Genomic DNA, 25477 nt, shown 5'->3' on the forward strand with positions numbered 1-25477 from the left:
CGCCTTACTCCTAATCTCCATCTATCCTTACCTTGCACCTTGCTTCCATTCCATCACGACACGACATCATTGGCGATCGCCGACTGCTATACATCCCCATCCAAAAGAAAACAGCTTGTTATCTCGAATCCATACCAGCACAAACCGCCTTGAATCTGCCTGTCTCGGGCTATTCCCCCCCTTTGCGAAGGCGCACACCACATTCATCTGATACGCGCAAAACAAACAATACCTACCCCCTTCTTCACTCACCAGTAATCACTTCCCTCCTTGTACTGCACCTGCACAGGCTTGCGACGCGCTACCACCATCGCCAGCCATCATGGCTTTTCTCTTCAAGTCAAAGAAGGGCCACGATCGCAATTTAGCCAGCCGTGACGGCACCACGGGCTCTTCTGGATCTAAAGGCTCCTTTTCGCGCTCGACACCCACGGGAAGTCTCAACTCCCTAGCCGACGATACTCCTACCGCCAGCCCCGATCAGTCGACTCCTACAGCTTCTCGTAGAGGACCTAATGCCATAGACAGCCACAATGCCACTCCCACTCCTCCACCCAGTCAGCAACATCCGTCGCAACCCGCATCACAGCAAGTCCAATCTCCGCAACAAGGCCCGGGCCAATCTCCTGTTCAACAGGCACAGCCGCCCCAACAGCAGCAGATTGCACAGCAGCAGCCATCTTCAACTGATCTGCCGGTAAGTAGAAAATTCCAAACAGCCCTGCCCCCCCTCCCCCGTCATCCCTAGTAGCACCATCTATGTCAGGGTAGTGGAGCGCAATTCATCCTAAGACCCCTTGATAAAAAAAAACACGGCTACCTATTTCCATTGTTTCTCCTTTGTTCGATTTCCATCTTGCTCCTTGTAATCCCCCGACAAAAAATTACTTGCGATAGCTACTTATCATCCTGAGCTTTATTATCCGCGAGTGCAAGCATGGACTCATCACACACTCTAAATAATCGCATACAATAACTGACATACACGACCAATGCAGTTTCGAAATGTTGGCCCACAGGCCTCAAACCCCAATGCCTCTCTTTATCCTTGGTCGCAGCGTCGACTGACCTACACATCATCCCATCCGCCCCCATTCCCCCGATATGGCGCCGCTGTGAACTCCGTCGGCTCCAAGGAAGGCGACGTCTATATTATGGGTGGCCTCATCAACAGTACAACTGTGAAGGGTGACCTATGGATGATTGAGGCTGGAGGAAACCTGTCTTGCTATCCATTAGCAACCACTGCCGAAGGCCCCGGTCCTCGTGTCGGTCATGCTAGTTTACTAGTAGGAAATGCCTTCATTGTCTATGGTGGTGATACCAAGATTGATGAGAACGACGTTCTTGACGAGACTCTTTACCTTTTGAACACTTGTAAGAATTCTTGGGTCTCTGCAATCAGACTTCAAACCATGCCACTTGCTAATTCCTCACAGCTACCCGCCAATGGTCGCGTGCACTCCCCCCTACTCCTCGACCGTCAGGCCGTTACGGACACACTCTTAACATTCTTGGCTCGAAGATATACATCTTTGGTGGCCAGGTAGAAGGCTTTTTTATGAACGATTTGTGTGCATTCGACCTTAACCAGCTTCAGAGCCCGACCAACAAATGGGAAGTTTTGATTTCCAACACCGAACTGTCTTCTACTCCCTCTACGATGCCTTCTCCTCGAACAAATCATACTGTTGTCACTTTCAACGATAAGCTTTACCTGTAAGTTGGACCTGGACCTCTCCGCTTATATGTGTCTATTCCGCTATTGCTTGCGTCAAAATTGAATGCTAATATATCTCTTATAGATTCGGCGGAACAAATGGCTACGAGTGGTTCAACGACGTTTGGTGCTACGATCCAACAACAAATAAGTGGTCTCAACTTGACTGCATTGGATACATCCCGGTTTCTCGTGAAGGGCATGCTGCTGCGTTGGTAGACGACGTCATGTATATCTTTGGTGGGCGTACTGAAGAAGGCACCGACCTTGGAGATCTTGCGGCCTTCCGTATCACGACGAAGCGATGGTACACTTTCCAGAACATGGGTCCTTCGCCTTCACCTCGATCTGGCCATAGTATGACCAGCGTTGGCAAATCCATTGTTATTGTAGGAGGAGAGCCTAGCTCTACTACTAACCCTATCAATGATTTGGGCCTCGTCTATGTTCTGGATACTACCAAGATCAGATACCCTAACGACAACCAATCGCAGCGGGGTCCTGCTGCTCGCAGAACTAGTAATGATACAGCCTTGAATCAAGGCCCCGGACAACGAGCTATCAAGGATGGGACTGTCGGGCCTAGCCCTGATGGTAGAAGGCCTGGGCCCCAGATGGCTGGCTATCAACATGGCCCCAACGGCCGCCCTCCTAGCCGCCCGGCAAATGCGCCTCCCGGTGGTCCGGGCCCTGGTCCCAATGGCCCCATGAATGGTGGCCCCGGTAGGCCTAATGGTAATCCGAACAATGTTGGGAACATTGGCCGTGCTAGGGGTGCTTCATCTGATCGCGACTTTGCCGGCCAATCTCCTGTATCCCGCGAGAATTCAAGCAAAGACGGCGAAGTATCTGTGAACGGCCGACGTACACCTCAATCGAGATCAGGCTCTAAAGCGGAACAGCGCACCTCTGAAGGCCCTCGTACTCGGTCTGCTCAAGGTCGAATGGGTCGCAACCAGGGATCGGTTGATAGCACACATGCTAATGACCAGAACATGAATGTTGCTGCTGCAGGCGCAGCTGGTGCAATGGCGGCCGCTGCCGCCGTAGCAAATCCCACTGCCCCAGCAACTTCTGCGCCTTCTGCAAATGGCCCCTTACCTACTACTGCCCAGGCCGATACCGCAAGCCCTAGTGATGCTAACAAGAATGCCGTCCCAGCAAATCTGCCCAGTCGACAACCGAGCAATTCTGTAAACCGGCGGTCGTCTATGCGCAACTCCCAAACAGTCACCTTACTTAAAGAGTTGGACTCGGCGAGAAATCGAAACGCTTGGTATGCGTCGGAGCTTGAGCTAGCACGCAAAGCCGGGTACTCGCCTACTTCTCATCTAGGTGGCCCTATGCTTGAGGGACGTGGCGCTGAGTCGTTTGACGACGAGGACAAGCCTCTGATTGAAGCGCTTTTGGCTATGAAGAGCGAACTTGCAGCGGTGCAAAGCTCCGTTGACAAGCAGTCAATTTTAGCATCAAAACAGATTGCCGAGGCTGAAAAGCAACGAGATGCCGCTATACAAGAAGCCGTATACGCCAAAGCCAAACTTGCTGGCCTGACTGGCAGTGCTGCCAATACTCCCCAGCTCGAGGACCGTGATGATAGTGATCGCAATGATGACATTAGTCGTCGCCTAGCTTCCTCTCTCAACATCCAAAAGGACATGATTCTTCAAATCAACAGCTTGAAGGCAGATCTTGAGGTAGAGAGGAAAGCCAGGAAGCTAGCTGATGATACTGCTGCAGCAAGTCAAAGGCGCATGGTTGAGCTGGAGGCATACAAACAGATGACATCGCCCGAGGTTGAGAGGCTGAAGGCAGAGGTTCACTCCTTGCAGCGCGAATCTCGTGATCAGACCGTCCTATACACGGAAACTTTGGCGGCCATGCAGCTTCTCAAGGTCGAGAAGGACGAGCTTTCTAACAAATACAACGATGGTGTCAGTACGTCAAAGGATACTTCTGAGACGATATCCTCGCTGAAGGCCGCTGTTGCTGCGTCAGCAGAAACTAAGGCGCACATGGAAAAGCTATACACTGAAGAGCGAGCTCTTCGGGAAGAGGCCGAAAGTAAGCTATCTAAACTCTCCTCTGACCTTGAAGCCCGAACTTCGGAGGTCGCCTCTCTTTCGCAGCGTATGCGAGATGCTGAGGCTATGGCTGAGAAGTATGCCCAAGAAGCAGAAGCGCATAAAAAAGCAATAGTATCAGGCTTGGAGAAGATGGAGTCGCAAGATTCGCCCAGGGCCCTTCAATCAGAAAGCGAAAAGCTTGTTGTTATTACGGCTCAGCTGGCTACCGCTACCGGCTTGGTGAAGAAGTATCAAGAGGAGGCCAATGCTGCTGCTGACAAGCTCCGTGGAGCCGAAGAGCGCATTGCTGGTCTGGAGGCTTACCAAGAGCAGACCAGTCGAGAGGGCGTTGGAATTCGTAGACAACTGCAGTCAACGCTTAAAGAAACCCAGTCTCTACAGGCCATGATTGCAGACCTCAAGAACCAACTAGCGGCTCAGCAGCTCGAAACTAATGCTATTACGATACAACACACTACGCTCAAGGACATTCTCAGCGAACGTGGCATTAGCCCTGCCAGTGGCGGAAAGTCCAAGAACGGCTCTCGTGCTGTTTCACCCGAGCAACAGGCTCGTTTGAAGGAACTTGAATCTCAGCTCACGGAGGCCAATAGCGCCCATGAAAAGACGAAGCAATCACTCAATTCACAGCTGCAGGAGTCGGTTGCTCATTACCGCGATAAGCTTACTCAACTCGAGCAAGACTATAACTCTGCCGTTCATTATGTGCGAGGCACCGAGAAGATGTTACAGAAGTTGAAAGAAGAGCAGACTGCGTACAAGAATGAAAACAAGCGTCTCAAGGCTGATCTCGACAATTTCGAGAAGAAACTTTCCTCTGCTACTGCAGCTTCTTCCAAGGCTAACGATTGGGGTAAAGAGCGCGCAGCATTCGAGGGGCGGGTCGAGAAGCTTCAGAGCGATATGCGAGCTAATATTGTTGAGCTTGAAGGCAAACTGGCAACCGTCACCAACCAGCTTAGTGAGGCAAAAACTGAGCGTTCTGCTGCCATTAGTTCTTTGGAGGAGCTCAACCTGAAGATGATGTCTACTAAGAATGATTTGGAAACGCTGCAGGAAGAGAACCAGTTACTGGAACGCCGTGCCATGGATGCTGAGCACAAGGTTTCGATGCTGCTCGATCAGGTCGAGTCATCAGTCGATAACTATCGTCGCCGCAGCCGTCAGGTGACTAGTTTCAGCGGGCCTCCCGCTACCGAGACTAATGGGTCTGCTGCCATCTCTCCAGTAACTCCCGTCATAACTACCGAAACCACGACTACAACGACGGAGCCTACCAATGATGCCGATCGTGAAAGCTTCTACGGTGCCCCTGGTGGGGGCATTGGCAACCGCAACAGCGCGGCACTGGATAGCCTTGCTTCGGAACTTGAAACTTTGCGCTCTCAATGGGAAGCTACCAACAAGAACTACCGCTTGAGCAATGCCTTTGAGTTTGAGACTCAGCTTTCCACCAAGAAACCTGATGATGTCGCTAGTCTGGGAATTAGCGAGAGTCTGGCTGACTGGCGCAAGAGATTGGACATGGAAGAAAAACAGAACGGGACCAAGGAGAAGTAGAAAAAGTGTTTTTGTTGTTCAGTCTCTAATGGCAATCTCTGCTTCGGGTCGTTGCTCACGCTTGGTGCATCAATCCATATGTTTTCACGGCGCCACTACTTCTGTTTGTTTTCACTTCACGACCTCGCCATGACGATGACAGGTGTTTGTTTATGCTTTTTCCTTACGGGGTACCATCGGGGCGGAGCAAAAGGCATTTGCATTGCTTTCTCTGTGGGTGCTCTTGATCAATCCCTTTGGGCTGGCAAACGCTCCTGTCCTTCCTGATTACTTTACTGTGTTCTTTTTCTCCGTCGCACTCACCATACTATACAAGCACTTTTATGCCCTTATTATTAGACCTCTGAGCTGAGGATGCTCAATTGCCTTTTGTTCCTTTTTTTTTTTTTCTCTACATCTATCCCTTTTCATGTTTCTGGATTCCGTTTCTCCTGTTCGGCCATTAGCAGGTTGGTGATGGCCTATGCATGTTATTGGAGTTTTACATTGCGGAATGCCTAGTTTCGCTTGCGCATTTGTTCGACTCTTGTCCTAACTGTTTCTTGAGCGTTCGTTTTTGCCGTTAGTGATTTCCCTTTTTCTATTTTCTTCGTCTTGATCACAAGGGGGGGGGGGTGCTTCTGTTGGTTTACCACTTTGTGGTTAGCCATGGGATTATGGCTAGCTTTCTACTAGATGTGTCGTGTGTTCCTGGCCTGACTCTTTTCGTGCGTGGTGTTGCCCATGTTTTCTTCTATATTGTTTTATGTCTACTACTACAGGCTCTTTTTCTGGTTTATGACGTTTCTTTTATTCTTCTCCCCTCTGAAGCCTCGCTTCCGGGCGGGAACTATTGTTTATTTTTATTTCTATTATTTATTCCATTGCTGCAAGTCCGCCGTATTATCTTCGCACATGTGTTTTATGATGTGACCAAGCTGCTTCTGGCTGCCTAATTAGTAATAATGCCCATTTGTGAATGGACGTCCGAATCCTTGGTGTTAGGATTTCCGCACATCGGCTTCTATCGGTGGGGTTGAGCGGCATAAGGTTGTCTGTCCTGTTGTACTTGTGTGCGATTGATTACCCCGATCCTCGCCTTGCAGGCAGGTACTCTTGTTCTGGCTACAAAACAAAGTTGGGGAAGGTGCATGGTAACGCATGCAACTGCTTGCTACTTGTATGCGGCACAAGGCCAAAAAAGAGCAACATCCCATCCCGTAAACATTTATGGGGAAGTCCTGAAAGGAGGGGCAGGCTGAGGGAGTTAAAATGTTACAGCGATGAAATAAAAGCTGGGCAACATTTCTTTTCGAATCCAGCAACTTCCCCAAGACTGCATGCAATCTTCACATTGCTAGTTAGGAGATCCCTACAACAACTACGAGGTCTTGCTTGCCTTTAGCATTTTGTCTAGCCCGCATCACTTACTTTATCACGAAATAATACCAATCAGCCATTTCAACTCACTTTATAGCAATACACGATGCCCCTTGCTAGCTGGATTGAAATTGACGCACAAAGCGGGTTCTCGCTTGAGAACCTGCCTTTTGGCATCTTCAATACCAAGAGCGATCCACGGCCGCGAGTTGGTGTCGCGGTTGGCCAGAATGTGCTAGACATGGCACAGCTTACCACCCACCCTGCCTTTGCCCAGACATTTCCCATGCTGCAGGGCCTCGACGACGTATTCCGTGCCTCGTCGCTGAATGCATTTGCCGCTCTTGGCCGTCGCACGCACTGCGCAGTGCGTGAGCGACTCCAGGACGTTTTGCGGGCCGATACGCCCTACGCAGGCTTTCTACGCGACAATGCGGAGTTCCAGACCCGCGTGCTGCTGGCCCGGGACCAGGCCGTGCTGCAGCTGCCTGTCGAAATCGGCGACTACACGGACTTTTTCGCCGGCTATCACCATGCGCTGCACACAGGAACTATGTTCCGTGGCAAGGCCGATGCGCTGCAGCGCAACTACTTGCATCTGCCAGTGGCATACCATGGGCGTGCTTCTAGCGTGGTAGTTTCGGGCACGCCGGTGCAGCGGCCTATGGGCCAGATCTTGGAGACTGCGCCGGGCGCTGTTGGGTCTGCCATGCCTGCTGCTGGTATGGGGGTAGTGGCGACGACGCCGGTAACAGGCCTATCGCGTAGGCTCGACTTTGAGTTGGAACTAGGCTGCATCATCGCCACGGGCAATAAGCTAGGAGAATCTATTCCTGTCGACAAGGCGGAAGAGCATATCTTTGGCTATGTCCTGCTTAACGATTGGAGCGCACGTGATATACAGGCCTGGGAGTACGTGCCGCTGGGTCCATTCAATGGCAAGAACTTTGCAACATCTATTAGTGGCTGGGTTGTGCTGGCTGATGCGCTGGAGCCCTTCCGAACTGAGCCGCTAGCAATTCAGGGTAAAGGTAGCCAGGAATACTTGCAGGAGGCAAACCCCAGGTCGGTGTTTGATATCTCCCTGGAAGTTGTGTTGGAAGGTGAGTTGTCTGTCCTTTTTTTTTTTTTTTTTCTGCTTTTGCACTGATTTGGGGTTGCCCCTTCTCCCTTTGCCATCCTTCTCTTTCACCTCTTGTCTTGCCTCCCCTCCCTCCCTCACTCTCTCTCTCTCTCTTTCTTGCCCCCCTTGTTTGTTCGTATCGTGGCTTTGATGGTAGCAGTGCCGCCACTCTTGCTAGAAAGATACATCATCTTTCTAGTTTATCTAGCTCCTCCACGATGCAGATAGAACATGTATGCGTTGTTGCAGACTTTGGTCCAACTCCTTGCTCATTCCACAATAGGCTCGAGATCTCCGGGTAGTGGGGAAGCCCAAACGAGATGGTTGGTTGGCTGGAGAAGAGGAGAGAGAGAGAGAGAGGCTAAACCAAGTCTCAGTTCAATGTTATCCCCATGAAGAGTGGCAGAAAGCTAATATGTATCTCTGGGCGTGAACACGCCCCGTGTTTCTGTGCGCCGTTAGTCAAGAACAAGGCTGAGAGTGGTGGCAACGAGGCCTCTTCATCGGAGACCCCCATTACTCGGGTTAGCAGCAAGAATCTGATGTGGTCTTTCCCGCAGATGATTGCCCACCACACCTTGGGTGGTTGTCCACTGCGTACAGGCGATCTTTTGGGATCTGGAACGATTAGTGGCGAAACCGAAGACTCACGCGGCAGTCTGCTTGAACTGTCGGAGGCAGGAAAGAAGGACGTTGTGATGTCTGATGGCAGTGTACGCCGATTCTTGGAGCAGGGGGATACCGTGACGATGCGCGGGGTGTGTGTTGGGGCAGATGGAGCTAGGGTTGGGTTTGGAGATTGTTACGGGCATATTGTTAACTGAGCTTTTTTTTTTTCTTTTTTTCTTTCTTCTTTTTCCTTTTTACCAAGAGTCCTTCATGACTAAAGCGAGAGATTAGAAGGGGAGGGTGGCGGCGTCGGTGGTCGGTGATAGACTGGCGGCAGAGAATAAATGGAATGAAGAATAGAACAGGGAATGGGAAGAGAATAGAGAAGACAAGGAAGCGAACAAGGGAGACGGGGAAAGCCAGCCAACCAGCGAGAGCCAGAAAGTCAGAGGGGGGGGGTGGGGGGGCGAGAAGAGGGGAGGGGAGGGAGGAGAGAATCTGGCGAACAGACAAGCGGAGGAGAACGAGACAGGGAAAATAGATGGATAGGACAGGAGAAAGAGCATAAAAGGAAAGGAAGGAAGAGTTCGAATGGGAAATCGGCCGGTATCAAACACTTAATGGGGAAATAAAGAGACAAGAAAGGAATAAGCGCCTCTTGTTTGATAGAAGGATATCGCTGGATTTGAGCAGGTATTTCCTCGATGAAGAAAAACAGACGAGCAAGGATAGGGGATAGAGCCAGAAGAGTAGAAGAGAAGAGTGGAAGGAAGAGAGTAAGAGGTACGAGGTAAGAGAAGTCGAGGGCAGGGCAGAGAGAAGATAGAAACAGGACCAAGACAAGACAACAGAGACAAGAAGACAAGGGACTTTGTTTCCGCCGGGTCAGCACGAACTTTTTTTTTCTTTTAAAATTATTTCTCCTTTGGCCTCAATCCAAGGTGGTGTTCCAGAATTGGTAATGTTGCTAAAGACCGAGGGTCTCTTTTTGGAACCCCCCCCCCGTCAGACCAGACCAGCCCAGCCTAGCTCAAGCATAAGTCTAGGCCGCCTCAGAGAGGTTCTTGTGTCTTTTGATGTGAGATATGATTTGCAGGGCTGCTCCCCATATTGACTTTCCCTCCCCTCCCTTCCACATTCAGGGCCTTGAGACGAAGAAGATGTTCATGTTTCTGCCCTTGGCTTCTATATTTACCCATTTAACAGCCAGGTCCCCTGTAGGGTGCCAAACAAAGGTACCTTTGAGGGATTGTGGGTTTGTTGCGAATGCTAAAAGTGAGGCTAAAGCGTGGGCTGAAGATGAAGTTGAAGGGCTGGTGGTGGGTTTTGCAGTAGCAAGAGCAGCAGCAACCGCAGCAGCCGCAGCAATAACAGAATCGAGAGATGGGGAGCTAGAGGAGGGTGAAGAAAGAGGGGAGATAAAAGCTGGGATCATACGAGGGAGCTGAACAAGGTAAGATGTATGGGACGGAGATGGTAGAGGGCAAAGCTTAAAGGAGAAGGGGCTCCTGTTGAAGCAGTGGATGGGTGGGTATGGGCGACGTCACAGAGAGAGAGAGAGAGAGGAGAGAGAGAAGGAGGGAGAGACAGAGAAAGGAAGAGAGAAGGATTGGGATGGACAGCAAATAAGGGTGGTATTAGAGACGAAAGAGACCTGTGGTTGCAGAAGAGACGGGACATTAGAGATGCTCGGTACGAGGATAGACATGGGGAAGGGAGTGCTGCTATCTGGGCCCGTGGTTCTGCGCGTTTGCGTGTGAACGTGTCATATAATAATATTATTTCTATCCTGGCCTCGCCCACAGCTGGACTCCCACGGGTTGCTTCGGATTTGTACTGGTACATAAGCCTGGTGTTATACCAATATCCAGAACATTGCTGCAATATCGCCATAGCGGCCCCAAGAGGTTTGTTGTGCCATGGGGGTTGGGGTGGCTTGGGGCAGGAAGAGGCTCCCCTTCGGATTTTGTTCCTTGTGTCCGGATGGGTGTAGGGTGTAAGTTGCAGCTGTTATTAGTCATTGCTGCAGACACAAGTAAGATGTGGATTTGGCTTTTGATTCAAACGTCCGAGATGGGTAGTGCGGCGCGGACTTTCGATTTCCAGGACCGAAGGCCGGCGAGAGGTGTGTGGAAGGGGGGAGGGAGAGGAGGGGAGGGAGAGGAGGGCGGCGGAGCGGAGTGGAGATGAAGAGACGCAGCTTGCGAGCTTTAGGGCAGGCCTATGCATGGCGATGCATAGCGATGCATAGCGAAGGGTGTTGCTGGGTTGTAGTCGAGATATATGAGCACCTGGGGTATGAAGGGGGCGACACAGCCTGGTGAAGCGAAGAAAGAAAAAAAAAAAAAAAAAAAAAAAAAAAAAAGGAACTTCTTCAAGTGGGCCGTTTGTTCCATTTTTCTTCCTTCCTCCATACTCCGCCAATTTGCGGGGCATTGTTGGCTGGGGCTTTTTTGGTCCAATTTATCGCAGACAGCGCTGTTGAGTGGTCTTTTAGGGGAGGGGGGGCGAGCAGCCCACTGTAAACAGCGCTGCGTGCGAGCTTATAGCGCTGTGATAACCGAAGTTCCATGGCCTTAGCCGCCCATGAGACGCAAAATATGTACTATAAGGGTAACTAATGAGAACTCAGCCAAGACTAACCCCTACCCAGAACAACATGACGTTTTGTTCTGTTCTTCTTTTTCGTTCTTTTTCGTTCTTTTCGTTCTTTTTTTTATTTCTTTTTTTATTTCCCTTTGCTTGCTCTTGTCTGTATGCGACAGCAATATCCCATTTTTGGTGCAGGCCTGCATGCTGCTGGCTTGTGGCGGCCGGCACCTGGGACTCCAGCACCATTTAACCTTTTATTTAGCCACTTCTTGGCCTTTGTTTTTCGATTCCGCACTCTTATCCTCGGTGTTTTTTTCTTGCCTGCTTGCTCTGTGCCAAGTTTTAGGCTCAAAAAAGAACGGCCTCGACAGGAGGGGGGGGGGGGGGCGACGAAAGATATAAAAGGGCACAGAGAAGCAGCGGAGAGACTGCGAGCCAGAACGAGACGAGAAGAGGCAAGACATAAGATCGCCGGTGGACTGGCCTAGACCGCGCCCGATATAGCGTACGGGCTGTTTGCTGGGGCGGTCGACCACGCTGGTTGCAGCCAAGACATGTGATCTCGAGGTCCTTGGTCTCGGCATGTTGCGGGAGGAGAGTGAAGAATAGCACATATCCACTTGCTAGCATCATGGCACGGCAAAGCACAGGCAAAGGGCAGGGCGAAGGACGGATGCCAGGCAGAACAGGCAGATCCAAGGCGCCCGCAGAAGCCAGAAGCCAGCATGGAGAAGACAAGACGGCCTTTGCTTGCGCCACAAGCCAACCTCCGCCGGCCGCCCCTTAATCTGCTCTCGCGGAAAAGAAGATCTTCATATCGACGGAGGAGCCAGGCTAGTTCTAGTTCTTGGAGGTCTTCCGAACCTGAACCCCAAAACGAGACGACGCAGCATGAAGCAGAGCGTGGAAAAGGCGCCTGGCCCTGGACTAGGGGCTTGCTGCTGGCTTGCTGCTGGCTTGCTCCGATCTGGATCTTATTCCGCCTTGACCCTCGCGTTGGCTCGCGGCAAGGTTGTATCCTTGCACGTGTGAAGAAGAGGATAAAATGCTGGAAAAACCGAACATTACACTAATGTAATAATATGAAATAAAATAGCATAAAATAAAATAAAATTAATTTTTTTTTTCCCACCTCTTCTCGTCTTCTTCATATGACCAAAGCTTCGCGTTCTGTGCTTCTTTCTTCTCCCTCTTCTTTTCCTGCTTCGTTTTTTTCCAGACTTCTTTTGCGCATTCTTTCTTGTTTTTTCTGTCTTCTCGGGTTTTGCTTGATTTTTCTCATATTTTTCTTCATTTTCTCAGACTTCGTTTTCAAAGAAAAGCCTCGGAGCTGAGCATCCCTTTTTTATATTTCTTTGCGCCCTTCGTCTTCTGCCAGCTGTACACTGTACTTCTCCTCCTTCCTTTATTCGTATTGTATCCCTCGCTGCCGTGCTTGTACAAGGTACATTCGTTGCTGTCTCTGCCTCGGCCTTGTCAGCACTATTCATCATCGTGCCCGGACTTCACTTCAAATTCTCGATTAGACTATTTCTCCTCCTTTTTTGTGCTCCTCTGCCATAGCTGCTTCTCGCTGCTTTCTTTTTCTTCCCTTTAATCTCTTTAATTTCTTTAATTTTTCTTCCCTCCCATTCCTTTCTTTTGGCTCATTTTTTTTTTTTTTTTCGCTTTATTCTCTCCGCGTAACGTCACTTCTAGCCGGTTGGCTAGTGAGCTAGTCTGTCGCCCTTATCAAACTTCTCTCTTGCCGCCTGCTTTGTCGTCCTCAAGTCCCCTACCCTACTTTACTTTGGCCTTTCCCCATCCCGGATCCTTTCCTACTCTTGCCGTCTGTCGTCTGCTCCCATCGCTCTCTTCCTCCTTCCCCTTCTGTGTTCTTCTACCCTCAATGGCATCATGGAGCATCTTGAGACGCAGGTGAGCGACCTGCGCTATTTGGCCCAAGCTCCAACCCGTGCTTTGGGTGTAGCCATTGGAGGCGGCCTTTCGATGGGCATCGCATCTCCATCGCCGTCTTCTGACCCATCGCGAGATCAGCAGCAGCAGCAGCAGCAGCAGCAGCAGCAGCAACAACAGCAACAGCAACAGCAACAGCAACAGCAACAGCAGCAGCAGCAACAGCAGCAACAGCAGCATTCGCATCTCCTCTCACATTCCCATGGCCATATGCACGCCCATCCAGTGCAGACCCAGCATCACTCCCCCCATCCCCATCCCCACCCCCATCCGCATCAGCAGCACCAACGTCAGCTCCACGGACTCTCGCCAACAAACTCCAACCCTCCCCCTGGAACTGCCCTCACCTACCAGCCCACCACCCAAGTGATTAGACCAGATGCTGTTGCGGCTTCGTCCACCGCCTCTCACGATGTCACCGGCCTTTCTGCCACTCCTGCATCCAGCCTTCAGCCCCCTTCCATCTCTGCTTCTGGCGCCCCGATGACCTCCAGCCAGAGCAACGATAGCGCCCCTGGCGCAAAACGGAAAATCGAGGATGCCATCGACGACCAGGCCACGCCGCAGAAACAGCAGCGCAGCAAGCGCAATAGAGTAAGTCCAACCCATGCCAGGCCCCGGCCACTTGCTGACTTTCCATCAACACTGTGAATTCACGAACGAATTAACTAATATCGACAATAGTACATTAGCATAGCATGGTAAGATATAGCCGCCGCCGTAGCCCCGTAGCCCCTTCTACCATCATTGCCGCCGCTCTTCTAACAATGACCCGTCGCGCTGTCCCCTTCGTCTATACTAACCCAACTATCCATTAGCAACGAGTGCAAGCGTCGCAAGATCAAGTGCAATGGCGAAACTCCCTGCCACCGGTGTGGAAACCTCAACCTCGCCTGCTTATATGCCCCGAACTGCTGTGCCAACAATTTCAAAGACTCAGAAGAGTTCAAAAGCATGTCCTCGCACCTGAACCAGCTGCAAGACCAGCTCAACAGCCTGAGCCAAACTGTCGACTCTCTCAAGTCGGACACTGCGAAACTCTCAAGCATCGGCCCCGCCCAGGCTGGCATGCTGTCTCACGTGCAGTCCTCCGCTTTACCCCCGCCGACAGCGTCTGCCATCTCATTGCCACCATTGCCCCCTTCAGCCCTCCCTTCTACTATGGTCTCGTCGCCAGCACAATCCAGCGCCTCTCTGCAAAGAATCGACCCCGCCCTCACCATCATATCTGGAGGCAGCTCGCTCAAAGCCCTGGGTCTGCGTGGTCCCTCAGCCTATGTTGACCATAATCCACCGCCGCCACTAAGCCATCACTCAGGCACAGAGAACGCCTATTCACAGTCAGGCCGTGGGCCGTATAGGTCAATTATCGACAATGGCAGCTCTGGCGTCCCAGAACCATACGTTGGGCATGTGTCTGTCCATGGCTATCGCCACCAAGCCTCATCTTCTGTTGAGGATCCGCTTTGGGACTTGAGCATTGACGAAATCACCCGCATCTGCCGCCTATATGACGAAGAATGTGGAGTCTTGTCACCAATGCTTGTAGTCAATAATGTCATTGTACATGCGCGCAGCCTGTTTTCAGTTATGGAGAATACCGCTAAAGATCGTGGCGCTATTTCGCTCAATGATGACAAGACGCTTCTCCTCAAAATTGTCGTCTGCTGTGGCATGGCTGTTGAAGACCGCGGATATAGCGAGCGGGCAGCCGCGCTGTATGACAGCATGGAGGCAAAACTCAACAAAAAGCTGATGGCTGATAATGTCGACGTTGCCGATATCACCATCCTTGCCTTGCTAGCTGGCTATCGCTACCTTATTAACGATGATGTATTGGCTTGGCGTATCATGGGCCAGGTGGCCCGGCTTTGCATCGAGATCGGACTAAACACCCGCCATGGCATAATTTCGATTCCTAACGAGGAGGAACGCAAAACTGCAGTCTTGGCCTTCTGGGCCGTCTTTATTCTTGATCGCAGATGGTCGCTCTGTGCAGGCCTGCCATATGTGCTGACAGAAGATGTCGTTGAAGTCGGCCTTCCTATACCTGTAAGTCAAACCCCGTAGAAAAAAAGATTGTGTCCCGTGTCTCCCTTTTGCTGCCATCTTCTTTTTCTCATTCTGTACCGTACTAATAATATGTTATCTTTGCTTTCTTTAGGAGGATCAAAAATCCATGGTTGCTATGATCAACTACTCGCGTCTGGCTTCTCGCGTGTGGAGGTTTGTTACAAACATCAATGCCGCCCTCATCTATGACCTCCGTATGGAGGAGGTTTATAGTTATGACCGCGAAATCCGCCAGTGGTATGACAGCGTGCCTGACGAGGTCAAGGTACGCAACTGGGACACGGATAAGCATGTGATGAGCACGCCGTCGTATAACTTACAACGGCTGCGGGTGTGGACCTATCTACGCTTCAATCAGCTGCGCATTTGGCTTTACATGCATGTGCTCAAGAGCCCTGCCAGCATCATGCACAGCCTTAGCCATGCCAAGGCTGTGGTCGACCTAACCAAAGACACTGTGCGCTACCTCACACATCTTAACAACACGACCCCAGTGTACCGCCGCGTTCAGGTATACTACCAAAATTTTCTCTCTTCTGTTATCGCCGTCCTATTTCTAGCCTGTACACACGCCCCTGGCCATTTTCTTTCCTCATCGCGTGATGACTTTTACCACGCTCTAGACCTGTCTCGCGACATTCACCAAAAAAGCTGGGTATCCAAGAGGCTATGGCGTGCCATCGATCGCACGCGCGAGATGGCTCCCCGTCTTGGTGTGCGCCTGCACGACTCTTCTAATCCTCTCGCCTCGGTTGCTAGCAGTGTGACTCAAGGTCAATCAGCCTCGCCCATGTCCATGGGAGCGCCCAGCAGTACGCACGAAGACTCGCACGGAAGCACATCGGGACGGCAGAACTTCGTCCTTGCCCCTCTTATGCGCAACTCATCATCAACGTCGATGCTAAATTCTGCCCCTATTGGGTCGGCATTACGCGACAATATTCAGGGTGTGGCGCCACTGATTAGCAATGAGTCTCTATCTAATGGTGCAAAGCTGCGTGTTGAGTTTACGCGTTTGTTTGAGGCCTATGTCAGCTCGCGCTACGCCAATGCTGCTAATGAATATGCCATGGGCAAAGCCGCAGATAGCCATGGCGCAAATTCGGGGCAGTCGAGTGAGTTGTTTAGCTATCTTCGAGAACTGTACTAGACTAGCCAGCCGTATATACAGGGTGTATGTATGGCTTGCCTTGGACGTATGCATCTCTTTTCCACTGGTCTCGTTTTTCTTTTTTTCTCGCATCTCTCTTGCCATGTCTTCTTTTTCTATATCTTTGATCTATGCGCTGCTGATCTTTTTTGTGGTCTTTTTTTTCTTTTTTTTTCATATATTTGTGCTTCTCTCCGATCGATGCCCCTTTTCTGGTTATTATCCCGCCGTCATGCTTCTCAGCTCTGTTTTATTTTTCACCACATCTTCATTTCATATATAGATCATCTTACCGGTGGAGTTGGTGTGTTCTGTCTTATCCTCGTTTTCTCTCTCTCTCTCTCTCTCTCTCTATCTTTTTTTGTTTTGAATCCTTGTTCATTGCCGAGCCATGTTTACATCACTTGCATTCACTTGTCCTTTCGTTATATATCATGCGCGCTTTTCTTCTTCCCTTGACCCTTTACTATCGTGTTTATCACATCGCTACCTAGCGCTAGCTAGCTACCGGCCACTCTTGTATCTAGCATCGTGGCATCATTAAGACTCCCTTCGTCTCCTAGGCGACAACTTTCCTCTCCTCTAGCGTTGCTTTTGCCTCTTGCTGGTGCTATGCCTCTAGTTTCCTGTTCCTTTGTAGCAAGTTTCGTTACAGGATCCAAAGTATCTGATCTTAGGCTCGCTCATCGTTCCGTGTCCCCCCAAATCCCACCTTGTATTTCCGTTTAAATTGTCTTTCGCTACTTGTTTCCCTTTAGCCTCAGCGTTAATTGGGGCCTGTCATCAAAACAACAAAAATCCACCAGAATCGCGCTTCTTGTCGCAATGCCAATCTATCTTTCGCTCTTTCGGCGCCTTGGATCTCTTCCTGCGCGGAGCGAGGGAGAGGGCCTTCTAGAACACTCAAGGGCTCTAAGTGGCAAAGAGGCCTTTGGAAAAGTTGACGCGAGGCCTCGTCCCTTGCTAGGACGGAGATGAACGAGCTAGGAGGTCGAGGCTAAGCGCGTTAGCGGCAGGCGGATTCCTCGTAGCGTTAGTGCGATCCAGCACGCCGGTGTTGGAGTTGGAGCTAAAGGGGGCTTGCTTCACACTTGTGAAACAAGCTGTGCAACGAAACAAGGCCAGCTGAGTCGCTCTCCTTGGTCCTGCCTGTTTGCCTTTTCCTTTTGCCCTCCTGCACATGCTTCGCAAGGCAGATATGCCACATACACATGCACGTACGTATTGAACTCAGCCTACCTTAACTCCAGACCCTGAGCCAACGCTTGCTAGTAGTCCCTTCAGACAAGGCAAGGCGGGCACGCTTGCGCGAGGGCTATAGGAATGATCACTGGCTTGTCTTGTCTTGTCTTTAGCATTTCCTTCTCAGCACATACACGCAATGCATAGTGGCAGACAAAGCTAAGGCAAGAGCTACTATTAGCTTCTGATATGCACTCTCGCGGTCCCACTATACTATAGATAGGCTAAACTTATACGAGTCTCATAATTCATTGAGATGGAATGCCTCGTAAAACAAAAGAGGAAAAGTCGATAAAGAAAAAGAGCGCCATCATTCCCAAGCCAGCTCTATCACGCGAAGAGGAACCTAGGTCTATACACCAAGCCAAGACTTCCATTGTCTGTTACCCCTAGTAAAAGAAACTAGGGTTAGGGTTATACAGCCACGCACAGTCCTCAAGAATGCAGCTGTGTGCTGGACACTCGGCCGGAATGCTGTTATGTCCTGTTGTTTTTCATTTTTACTGGCACTTTTGTGGCTACATATTTAGCTTACATTCACCATATTGACTATTTCTGGTCCCGGGTGGCTGGATATGTCGTTGTCAGACAAAGAGGGCAATATCTGGACACCTAAATATTGGCTGCGCCCTGTATCTGCTGGATATGAAAAGGACCTATAAGTAATGGCATATTGCTGTATCTTTGATCCTTACAGCTTCTATTCTCCATCAACGCGTCCGACAGCTACTAAAGACCACCCCCCCCCCTCCCCCATCCATTACTCAAAGCAAATATTGTATATAACCGGGGATCATGCCCTTGCTTTCCGCGAAAATAGGGCCAGTACCCCCATGCTTTCATGTAGTCCGGCCCTTGCTCTGAGGCTCCGCCGAGATTTCTTAACTTCTGGTATTGAGCCATTACTATTACATACGTGCATATATAGATATTGGTTTGGCAATGCTACCCTTCCAGTTGTGTCGGCTGTCGCTAGCTTATTCTTCTCTATACCTACCTAACTATACCCAAGCATGCAAGGCTTAGGGACACGAACCGTTTTGTCCTTAGGAGTCACCGAGGTTTCGTCATGTCCTTTTGCACTCTTGTAACTGCAGTTTCGAATTTGCTGTTTCCCACGTGTAAAAAGCGATGCGTCACATCCTTCTTGAGGCTAATCAAACAACACACAAAGGTATTACACCCCCACGGATTGAGACCACAGTCTTTGTCCCTATAACTCGCCACAAGGCGGCGCGAGTGAGAAAAGAAGGCGGAGTTTCAGGCTATTACTCAATTATTCAACCATATAAAGTTGGAAATGTAGCATTCCGGGTCCCGAGATGGTGGGTAGTAGTACCGTTGGTATAGATTAGGCCAGTGCACAAGAAGAGAGCCATGTCTCAAAGATCTGTTAGACACCCAAAAGTATGCCGAACTGTTATCCCTAAACGGCAAACTCCTCAATCCTTGTGTCTGACGCAAGGTGCAAGGGGGGGGAGGATATGGACGGCAGATATGGACGGCGGATGGCCAACGAGAGTCTTGAGTAACCGTAAGCTGGCATGGCTACCGGGCTTGTCTCCGGCCTCTTGATTGTTTCTGCCGACCCTTCTCTCTTTTTTTTTTTTTGCTACTATCACTACGTGATGATGTCAATTTCCTGTGCTGGTTTAAGTCGAGCTACTTAAGAACTGGGCATCTTGTTCGCTGTAATTGCCGTCGTCATCGTTGCCATGTCGTTGTCAGTGGCTAATTTGTAGTTTAGTGGCTGCTTTCCCACCGTGTTTCTGTTACACATTCCTATCGTTACCCCGTCCAACAAAGCTAGGCCGGCCCTTTGCTCAATAGAATCGAAGTTGCCCTGTTTTCGCTTTTAGTTCTAATATTTGATGCCTTTCCAATAGGTATCATACCGGGCCACGTCGTCGTCCTCCCTTAATTCGTCGTTCCATTCTTTCGTAGTGCACATGGTCTTAGTAAATATGATACCAACAAGTCATGCTATGTTATTGTATCAAGTGTTATTTCGTCGTTCCTCTTGCTGTATTTTAGTAGATAGCATTTCTTCTTTGTGCTGCTGATAAACCAAGACTCTTCTGCCTGCTCTTAGGTTCTCATGTTGGTTGCTTCTAATACTTCATTGCTGGACTGGCTGTCCATCGTTCTGCTCTGTCTCTTCACTACCTACATACCTACCCTTTGGCGACCTACTTTTTCCTAACGCAATGCTTCTCTCGCTGTTGGCTTATATTGCCTTTGCTGCCGCCTGGAGCGCGCCAAAATACACAGGCTATAGTCTTGTGTGGGCAGAGACTTTCAGCGGAGACTATGGCACTATGCCTAGTTCAAGGCATTGGAACATTATCACTAACATTTCTGTCAATAATGAGTCGCAGAAGTATACCACTAGCAATGAAAACTTGCAGCTTAGCGGAAAAGGTACCCTGCGAATTATCCCTCAGTTAGCAACCCGCAAATGGACTTCGGGCCGCATTGAATCCAAGTACTCCTTTTCGCCCACCGACGGCAAAAAGACCATAGCCGAAGCCTTTATCCGTTTTGGAAATAATAATTCCGGCTTCAAAAAGGGCATTTGGCCCGCCTTTTGGATGCTTGGCCAGACTTGCCGCACGAATAGTACCTGGCCCTCGTGCGGCGAGATTGATATCCTAGAGACCGTCAACGGCGAGCTCACGGGCTACGGCACGGCCCATTGTGGCGAGACCCCCGGAGGTCCTTGCAACGAGCCATCCGGTATCCAGGAGTCTACCCGGCTCCCCAGCCAGTCATGGTATCGTTGGCGTGTGACTATTGACCGTACAACTGGAAGTTGGCGTACCGAGTCAATCAAATGGTACCGCGACAATGTTCTGTTCCAGACAATTACCGGCGCTGAGGTTGGAAATAAAATAGCATGGGCATCCCTCGCCCATGATGCGAGATACTTCATCCTGAACGTTGCAGTTGGCGGTACTTGGGTAAGTTCTACGATGCATAGGTTAACGATCAGTCTTCACGTGGTACAGATCACATGACTAACCCCACTTCTTTTTTGCCTTAGCCAGGAGCTACCAATCGGTTAACGCTGGGTGGTTTGGGTGCCATGATGGAGGTTGGTTATGTTGCCCAGTACGAGTCTAAACTTGCATGAACTGCATTTTTATTATAGGCTACACAGCTCTGTATGAGGGAAATTTCCGATTCGACGAAAACAAGAGTGCGTCTTTTTAGGGGCCTGTTCTTTAGTCGTGATCTAGAGCTAAACGGGCATTTCGCTGTCTGTCTCTCTATTCTCTCCAACAGCACCATTTGTACATTTGTACGCATGTACATATACCTCCATCTCAGCTGTGCTACCATCATATTTACCTCTCTACATAAGCCGTCAATCCATAAATCAATCAGCCAAATACGCACGGTGCGCGCCAGGATGCAGCTTCTCCAACAGCTATCTCTCCATGTCGTAAGATTCCTCAGGTTCTTTCCAATAAACAGACGTCAGGCCTGGTTCTACCTACCATATCTCGTGACCCGACATGATGACGCACTATTAAAATTAGGAAAGCGGCACCAGCGGGATTATTCGTTCCGGAAACTACCTGTACTTGTACACACGTATAGTGCGCTTCATGCTGTGGCCAATTTTCTCGCGCTGGAATTAATGGCATAAAAAATGACAAGAAACTACAGTTGCTCCTTTGAGTGAAACAGCAAACGGGGGTTATGACTCTTGCAATGTCGTGATTTGGGGATTTTTGATGGATAATGGAAGTTCAGTTGGGGGAAATAATTGCAGCTGCCTTTGTTACTTTCTCGTCAAGAATTAAGCCTGCAACTTTGGCTGATCGAATCATGATTCAGTTTCTCCAATTTGTGGTTGACTGTGGAGTGTTGGTACACAGGTACCTCAAATCTGGACCTGAAGCTAGCGGGCAGCTAACCCTAGAAACCCGACAAGGGTAACGGCCCGTCAGGGACACAATTGTGGGGCTGGCTCTGTGGCTTTGGTCAGGATTGATGACTCGAGTTTCTGATTGGCCAGCTGCTGTTTCTATACTCCCAAAACGGCAGTGGTCATGGCCTTAGCCCCTCAAACATGCCACAAGTCGAGTGACATGTCGGTACACGAAGCTGGCCATCATCCTACTACACTACAACATACTAGCTATTGTCACGCGATTTTCAACCGTAAATGATTCTAAATACACACTGTAGTGTTCCGTTTGCGAATTACTCTTTTCTCTGTCTCCAAGAAACTCCCAACGAGAAGCGTTGTCTCCCCCTGTTTAACCAGCTATGGCATTGATGTGATTTCATTACCCCGCCCGTACCAAGGAGAATTGCCTTTAAGGCAAGAAGAAAAAGAAACAACTGTTTCGCCTGGCAGTCAGTCGACAAGTCGGGAGGCTGGCCAAGTTAGTCATATGTAGGCTATAGACCAGACTAGAACAGTTGGGGGGGGGGGGGGCGTAATCAGTATAAAAACCACGTCCTGCTCCTGGATTTTGTGTCTCCCATCCTAGGTCTTGTTTTCCATCGCTCTCAGTTACCCATTACTACTTCTTGGTCTTCTTGTTGTAAGTAAGAGTTCATCTGTATTGAGTAGCCCCACAATGGGTGTCCACCCACTTACACACCGACCTGCACTTTACAATGCCCACCCCACAAGTCAACTATGGCGCTAATATCACCACCTATTTCCAGACAATAAACAACCAACCATAACCATCAAACCACAAACTACCAAACCCACAACACTGCTATCATGTCCGAAACACTGGCTCCTCTTTCCAAGGTCGACTCAGCCGTCGACGGTGTCCATGATATCCCCCACAACAAGGCCCAGAAGCACCGGAGATCAAGCTCCAGTGTGTCTGGCGTCTTTAATATTCTAGATTTAGGTATGCGGCGACCCACCCATATAGTGTTTAGTCTCGGAGAATTCGCAGTAGCACTTTGAAGTCGTGTAATTCAACGCCCTAACATTGAGAAGAAAGGGAACGCACCGAGCTCACACTCCCAATCGAAACCCAGCGAACTGGCTGGAAAATCAACAGCTCTCCCAACACCATTGAGGACACCAGCATACTCAAACTCCCCCTCGTTACCCCACCCGTCAAGAAGATCGACCTGCACTTCCCTTTGGGAATGGAGGTAACGGCCCGCAACATGAAGGGCGTTACTATCAAGGATGCCATGGATGCCATTCATAAGGCATACAAGAAGCGAGTGAGTAGTGAATATTGGCGTTTCATACGCAAAGACTATGCTAACAGTTTGCCCAGAGTGATGATGAATTAGAGTCTCCATATCTGGCTGGTTTTGAGTGGGACAAGGAGGAGTGCTGGACACGCCTCATTGTTCACCTTCAAAAGAACCCCGGTTCTGCAGGGGCTGCCAACAGCAACTCGCAGAAGAAGAAATCCAAGAAGAACAGCCAGTAGTGAATTCACGGCCTCCCTTCAATCTGCTCTGTCAGCTGGATTATTAATTTTCAGGCTCGGTTGCCTGCCCTTGCAACGGCACCGAGTATATTACGACACTCGTCAGCCTCACTGGCCGCGAAGGTCTTCTTCCTACACGCTCGTTTGTTACAACAGTGGCCTCGGCCTTCCGTTCTCTCGATGACTTGTTTACTTAGCGAGGATTTCAGGATCTTTCTGTTTCTTTCGTGTCTTGGGGTAGTGTCCGTTCTTTAGAAGGCGTTCAAGGCAAACAGGCGCACGTCAATGTTCTTGATGTTGCAGGAAAGCAGCAGCGCCTCGACGGAAGTCTCCTATTCGCACGTGTAGATATTAGCATGTGCATTGAAGATATTCTCTACATACCTGGTTCCGTGACTCGAAAGTATTTCGTATTCAGTAAGTCGTGAGATCTCCAAATCATAGTGGAGACTCGGTGGGGTCACTTGGCGGGTGGGATCACTCCTGCATATAAGCTCTTGTAACCCTAATGCTGCGTAGCTCTATACCCTATTACTCCAAATGAATATCTTGCGAACTATACACCCGACAGTACAACCGAGAATTATGCACAAACGCATGTAGCCTATCGGTAAATATGTACATATTATCGTGTTATCTTCATCTGAGGAGGAGCAGGGGTATAACGTGGGTTGCATCGGCTGAACCTAGCTGTCAATGGAGGGCGGAATTATCCCCCTTGTAACTATTCAGGAAAATCTAAGCCGGCTTAAGCAGTCTCGTGACGTTGTAGGTGCGGTGACGGAAAAGCCCAGAGTAAGGCGGTATAAGATGGAAAAGGGAAACAGGAAAGAAGGGGAGGAGTATATCAACTGAAGAATCCCACAGGGGAGAGAAGGGAAGTTGCGCAAGATGTTTTACATTCCAAAGCCACCCTAGCATCCTCATAATCGTGAGCTTTCTCTGGCTACTCTTATTTCTTTTTCATCCTCTTAGCTCCACGAATAAACACCGACCCAATCGTCGTTTCTTGTGCTAAAATACGTCATCATGCCGCCTACAAAGTTCGACTTTCCTGAGAAATATCGATACCAAAATGCCTTCAGTTCGTATCTAGAGTGAGCGGTCCCGTTGTCCTGGTCTACCACAAAGCCTTTGGGCATTTTTAACTCACCTGAATCCATCCCTAGAACTGAAGCTGTTGCGGGTGCTGTTCCCATCAACCAGAACTCACCACAGAAACCACCACACGGCCTCTATGCCGAGAAGCTATCGGGAACGGCATTCACCGCCCCACGACACGACAACAAGCAAACATGGCTTTACCGTATTCTCCCCTCCTGCTCGCACGCACCATTCCAAGCTAGAGCAAACGACCCCGACGGCCCAGACCCTGCGGCTTTTAGTATGGCAAAGCTGAACTATGTCCCGAACCAACTTCGCTGGGACCCGTTCGATCACGACGCCTTCAAGGCACATGATTTCGTCATGGGAATGCATCTGATTGCTGGTGCTGGCGATCCATCGCTCAAGCAAGGTCTCGGGATATATGTCTTTGCAGCAGGCAAAAGCATGGATGAGCACAGTGCATTTTATTCTGCGGATGGTGACTTGCTCATTGTACCGCAGGAGGGTGTTCTTGATATCCGTACAGAGATGGGCTGGATGCTAGTCCGGCCCTTGGAGATCTGTGTGATTCCACGAGGTGTCAAGTATCAAGTTCACCTGCCTGCTGGATCAACGCGCGGCTATGCCCTCGAACTTTACCAGGGCCATTTTGCCTTGCCTGAGCTTGGACCCATCGGTTCCAACGGACTTGCTAGCGAGCGGGACTTTCAAGTACCCGTAGCCTGTTTCAGCGAAGACTTCGGCCTCTCGGCGGGCGAAGGGCCTCCCAAATATGTAGTGACCGTCAAGTTTAACAACAAGTTTTTCTCAACCTCGCAGCCGTTTACTCCTTTTGATGTGGTGGGATGGCACGGAAATTATTACCCCTATAAATACGACCTCGGCCGTTTCAACACGATTGGGTCTATCTCATTCGACCACCCGGATCCGAGCATCTTTACTGTTCTAACCGCTCCATCTCCCGTCGCAGGAACAGCAGTTGCTGATTTTGTAGTGTTCCCCCCGCGTTGGCTTGTAGCCGAGGACACATTCCGCCCGCCATGGTTCCATCGCAATACAATGAGTGAGTTCATGGGGCTTATAACAGGCGAGTATGATGCCAAGAAAGGAGGGAAGGGAGGGTTCGTTCCCGGTGGAGCTAGCCTGCACAACGTCATGAGCGGCCATGGGCCGGACTCAGCGAGCTACGAAGGGGCAAGAGAGGCGGAGTTGAAGCCGGTCAAGGTTGGCGGCGGGAGCTGTGCGTTTATGTTTGAGAGCAGCCTGATGGTGGGCGTGACAGAATGGGGACTGAGCACATGCCAAAAGGTACAAGAGTACTACAACAAGGAGAGCTGGGGAAGTGTTAAGACGCATTGGACGAGGCCCCCAACTGGTGTCATATCACATTTGCTCAAACAGTGAGCGCTATGCATGGTAGAGCAAGAAGGGCAGGACAGTCAGTCGCCAATATATTCATTCGAAAGGACCAAA

The 25477-nt window shown here is 50.0% G+C and overlaps 6 protein-coding genes across 6 annotated transcripts; all 6 read left to right on the forward strand.

Annotated features, from left to right (window-relative positions):
- Positions 1 to 322: 322 nt before the first annotated feature.
- On the forward strand, positions 323 to 5367 carry HOO65_010473 (Tip elongation aberrant protein 1; the record flags this gene model as incomplete). Its single annotated transcript, XM_071005255.1, has 4 exons — positions 323 to 697; positions 999 to 1377; positions 1440 to 1719; positions 1806 to 5367. 4 exons carry the CDS (start codon positions 323 to 325, stop codon positions 5365 to 5367), a joined length of 4596 nt encoding a protein of 1531 aa, XP_070862295.1.
- A 1465-nt stretch (positions 5368 to 6832) lies between these two features.
- HOO65_010474 (Fumarylacetoacetase) lies at positions 6833 to 8673 on the forward strand (the record flags this gene model as incomplete). Its single annotated transcript, XM_071005653.1, has 2 exons — positions 6833 to 7829; positions 8312 to 8673. 2 exons carry the CDS (start codon positions 6833 to 6835, stop codon positions 8671 to 8673), a joined length of 1359 nt encoding a protein of 452 aa, XP_070862296.1.
- Positions 8674 to 12946: 4273 nt separating this feature from the next.
- On the forward strand, positions 12947 to 16229 carry HOO65_010475 (fungal specific transcription factor domain-containing protein; the record flags this gene model as incomplete). The annotated part of the gene is made up of 4 exons (XM_071005353.1): positions 12947 to 13600; positions 13691 to 13707; positions 13825 to 15058; positions 15171 to 16229. The coding sequence occupies 4 exons, from the start codon at positions 12947 to 12949 to the stop codon at positions 16227 to 16229; spliced, it is 2964 nt and encodes a 987-aa protein (XP_070862297.1).
- Positions 16230 to 19678: 3449 nt separating this feature from the next.
- On the forward strand, positions 19679 to 20604 carry HOO65_010476 (secreted glucosidase; the record flags this gene model as incomplete). The annotated part of the gene is made up of 2 exons (XM_071006063.1): positions 19679 to 20431; positions 20515 to 20604. 2 exons carry the CDS (start codon positions 19679 to 19681, stop codon positions 20602 to 20604), a joined length of 843 nt encoding a protein of 280 aa, XP_070862298.1.
- Positions 20605 to 22218: 1614 nt separating this feature from the next.
- On the forward strand, positions 22219 to 22897 carry HOO65_010477 (uncharacterized protein; the record flags this gene model as incomplete). The annotated part of the gene is made up of 3 exons (XM_071006154.1): positions 22219 to 22354; positions 22447 to 22682; positions 22739 to 22897. 3 exons carry the CDS (start codon positions 22219 to 22221, stop codon positions 22895 to 22897), a joined length of 531 nt encoding a protein of 176 aa, XP_070862299.1.
- A 1029-nt stretch (positions 22898 to 23926) lies between these two features.
- HOO65_010478 (Homogentisate 1,2-dioxygenase) lies at positions 23927 to 25408 on the forward strand (the record flags this gene model as incomplete). The annotated part of the gene is made up of 2 exons (XM_071005798.1): positions 23927 to 23994; positions 24067 to 25408. The coding sequence occupies 2 exons, from the start codon at positions 23927 to 23929 to the stop codon at positions 25406 to 25408; spliced, it is 1410 nt and encodes a 469-aa protein (XP_070862300.1).
- Between the last annotated feature and the right edge of the window lie 69 nt (positions 25409 to 25477).

This window comes from Ceratocystis lukuohia (assembly GCF_044167205.1).
Source record: "Ceratocystis lukuohia strain C4212 chromosome Unknown Supercontig1_pilon, whole genome shotgun sequence".
Classification (NCBI taxonomy): Eukaryota; Fungi; Ascomycota; class Sordariomycetes; order Microascales; family Ceratocystidaceae; genus Ceratocystis; species Ceratocystis lukuohia.